We start from the raw sequence: 3,712 nt of genomic DNA, 5'->3' as shown, positions 1-3,712 counted from the left end.
GAAGAATACTAAAATAAAGAATAAAGAAGACTATAAAGAATATTAAAGACTATACAAGAAAAAAAAGAGATGATGTGCAGTTTGTTAGTTTTAACAAAGCCCACGACCTTGCCAACATTCACAGATCATGACTGGGCAGATTTCCAAACTAACTTTTTTTTAAGGGGGAGAGGGGACGTGTGAAACAGAACAAGTAAAATGGCCTTGGCTGCAAGTTTGACAACTTGCAATGTGGTTGAGAATCTACCAAAATTTCATTGGGTGATGTCTGATAGAAATAAAGAAGCATTTTATTTCTGGCACATTTCAGATAATTTAATAGAGGTAGACAAGGCACAAGGGCAGAACCAGAATACAGCACACTATTACTCATGTGATCAGGATATTACACTCAGAATTTTTTTTTTTCTTTGTAAACATTTTAATAGAATTGTTTCCCCTCAGCAAGGGCAAGTTTATAGTCAAAAGTAAAGAGTTAATTAATGAACTATGGCAACAAGCCAAGTCTAGGATGCAACTGTCAATATTCTATTGATAAATGCCCAAACAGCAAGTTGTATACTAAACCACATTAGGTTGCAGCTGTGCATCTGGGAACCAGCTATAATCTGTGCATAATGTAGAGCAACAGCATCATTTGGATTGATGGCAGATTGGTCGAACTGTAGGTGCATACATGGTGTTGTCGGTTCAGCATATTTCCAAGCATTGTCCCACACCTAGAATGAAGAGTCAACTTTGTATAAAAATGCAGGTATTAAATTACAGGTATATTTTAAACTTCACTAAAGGGAATGGTTTATGCAAGACTTTAGGAACTTTTATGAACTCATTTCTCGATTGAGAAAAAATGCACTTGTACAGTGGTAATTTTGAAGCACACCATTTAACCTTACCAGGTACTGGGTGTGTCAGTGTTTAAGGAGAATGCTGGAAAAAAAGTTGCATAGTTAAGCGTAAACAACTTTAGTAATAATTAAGCCAGTCTGGCAAGTCATATGGAAGGGATACCACCTTTACTGGGTATCAATAGACATGTACACAGGAGGCAGAGTTTTATAGCAGGTACTATTAAGAAAATAGCATCAAAATATTTTAACAATTAAAGTTGCCAAACTGAAATTTGGAAACAATCAAGCCACATCAATGTTTGTGATATTTGTAGATGTTCAGTAACCCCTTTCCCATCTTGGTAGGAAAAATATTAAGAGGGCAGTCTACTCTCTAGGCCTATGAATTTAAACCAACATTGAATAGCCAATTTTAGGGCATTTGGAAAATATAAAATTGGCAAGTCACATGGACAATAATACACTGAACTTTGAATCAAGAAAGGTGGGGAGGTGGAGAAAAAAAAAAAAAAAAAAAAGTTGTCTTCAACATACCTTTTCACAGAAGTTCCGGGCTGTCTTATAGATTTCTTTAAATGTGTGACAGGTAGAATTTACGGGGCAGTAATTTGTCAAGCAGCTTCCTTTTGTTGGGCAATCACCCGTCATATTCAACCACCTGAAATTGTTGGTCCAATTGTCTGTGCAAGTGACATCGTTGGCACACGCAGTAAACCAAAGCTCACAATCAATGGCACACAGAGGGACTCCCCAGTATCTTTCCCGCCGCCACGAGCGATTTTCCTGCAGGGAAAACTTATTTAACGTTGCAAAAGGAACTAGCGAGCCAAATCTCTTACATGTCTAGACAAATTTATTTTTTGGTAAAAAAAAAAAAAAAAAAAACCCAAGCCACTATGCCATTTAAATGCTTAGGGGAAGTCACTTTCAGAATACCAAAATAAAAACTTTATAAAATAGCCTTAAGTTTTGCACAATGTTAAATTTTTAATGATTAAAAATAATTGTTTAAACATGTTTAAGTTATTAAAACAATGCAGAAACCCTAGTTAAATAAAAGTCCTTTAAAATATAGAATTTAGACGTTCTGCAATACTTACCGACACGACCCATGGGCCAACATTGGGTGAACATTCGTAAAAGCAGTGATCGAGCATGAAATGCCGTTTACATTCCGAGGACATGGACTCTCCTCTAGAACAGTGGTCATAATTGAAGTTGTAAGGACTAGACTCGTGAATAAGTCTAGTAGTATTCTCTGTACAGCAGGACCTATTCTTCCACTGATGACACTAAAAAAATCAAATATAAAAAGAGGTACTTTCTGTTAAGCAATTTATCATTTAGGTAGAAAGGATATCAAGTTTGACTACTGTCAAAAGCTCTTTACAGCTAAAAGCATATTTTTGAAGGCTTCAGATTTTTTTTTTAATCTACTGTAGTGACTATTGTACATTAAAAAGCAAGACGTTAAAAGAAATTATCCATACCGTAGTAAACAGACTGCCTTCTGGTCCTGGTGCACTTTTGTGATGTTTAGAATCTATACAAGTGTTTATTAGAGTATCCACATCTCTACTTCTGAGCCATGGTCACGACCAACGTTAAGCAGAACATTCTAGGACAAAGATAAAAAACTAGGTAAAAATCATCTATTGAAGTTTCTGGACTAGCTTGTCAAGGACAAACTAGTATGTCTATAGACCTTACACAGTATACAAAATCAACCAAAATAAACTTTAGTATAGCAAATGACTAAGTATAGTACATGTCTCGCACTCTCCGGAGCACATTATTAAGGTTCGAGCACATGCCAAGGACTTTACTTTCAAGTAAACTACATACCAGATTTAAGTAAATTCAAGTTGTCCTAACTAGTGTATATTCAAGACCTTTGTTTACACACTAAGTGCAAAAGTTCAATTAGTTTTAAGGTTTTTTTTAACCAAGTAATAGTTATGGACTTCTAGATAGTATAGCAAACTTTTACACTTTCAGGTTATAAAAAGGTAATTTTGCTTTCAAATTAAAGTAAACAAAATGTTATTTTCAACAGCAACAATCTAGGGTTTATACTTTACCATAGGACCATTTGTTAGTCAAAGTTACGAAATTCATCAATTTTGAGACATTAAAGATTTTTTGGTAGAGAAATAGTTTAATCAATAGTTCACAGCATCAATATTTTGCTAGCATTCTCTGGGGAGGAATAAGACAACTTAATAAATAATGGCCAGTCGAGGTTTAGACCATAGATGCACAGATTCAAGAAGTGGATTAAAAGGTAGTCAACGATTAGGAACATCACGATTTAATTAACAATAGAACGCTTCACTCAATTTCTCATTGTACTTTATTTGAAGTCTGAAAATTATATGGGAAAACTGTGGCAGTGTGAGGTGCAAAGTTTGATGGAAATACTTTGGCCATGTTTGAGAACAGATTTTCAAAGTCTGGAGAAAAAGAGTAACTCCAGACAAGCCGCCGGCTTCTGGGCCATGTCGAGACTACTAGAGATGGTGGCTCCCTTGGGGAAGTCCTTTCTACACCAATACCACAAAGTTTCCCCCAAACGAATATAAAACCCAATTGTATCGCCGAGACACCGCGGACACCATACAACGAATCTCAAAGACATCAAGCAGTTTGAAACCACACCTCCCCGCCGCCTTTCATTACCTGACGAAAGTCAAGGGAGTGTGACGGAAAGCTGCCATCATTAAAACGGTAGTGTAGAGGGGACACCGGTGGTGTAGAGGTGGAGGGGAGAGTGATGGTGTGATCGTGGTGGGGAGCCCCTCGTCGCCTCGCTGTCTCGCTCACTCGAGCTTCGAACACACTACGGTCGGCCTCGAGGGAGC

At 37.0% G+C, this 3,712-nt stretch overlaps 1 protein-coding gene across 1 annotated transcript; it reads right to left on the bottom strand.

The window, feature by feature from the left end:
- Positions 1-397: 397 nt before the first annotated feature.
- LOC123755624 (folate receptor alpha-like) lies at positions 398-2,440 on the bottom strand (the record flags this gene model as incomplete). The annotated part of the gene is made up of 4 exons (XM_045738346.2): positions 398-719; positions 1,386-1,634; positions 1,952-2,143; positions 2,342-2,440. Coding segments are annotated over 4 exons (753 nt in total), but the record flags the coding sequence as incomplete, so codon positions are not given.
- Between the last annotated feature and the right edge of the window lie 1,272 nt (positions 2,441-3,712).

This window comes from Procambarus clarkii, chromosome 10 (assembly GCF_040958095.1).
Source record: "Procambarus clarkii isolate CNS0578487 chromosome 10, FALCON_Pclarkii_2.0, whole genome shotgun sequence".
Classification (NCBI taxonomy): Eukaryota; Metazoa; Arthropoda; class Malacostraca; order Decapoda; family Cambaridae; genus Procambarus; species Procambarus clarkii.
The sequence above is the reverse complement of the archived record's forward strand: the minus strand, read 5'-3'. Positions and strand labels throughout refer to the sequence as shown.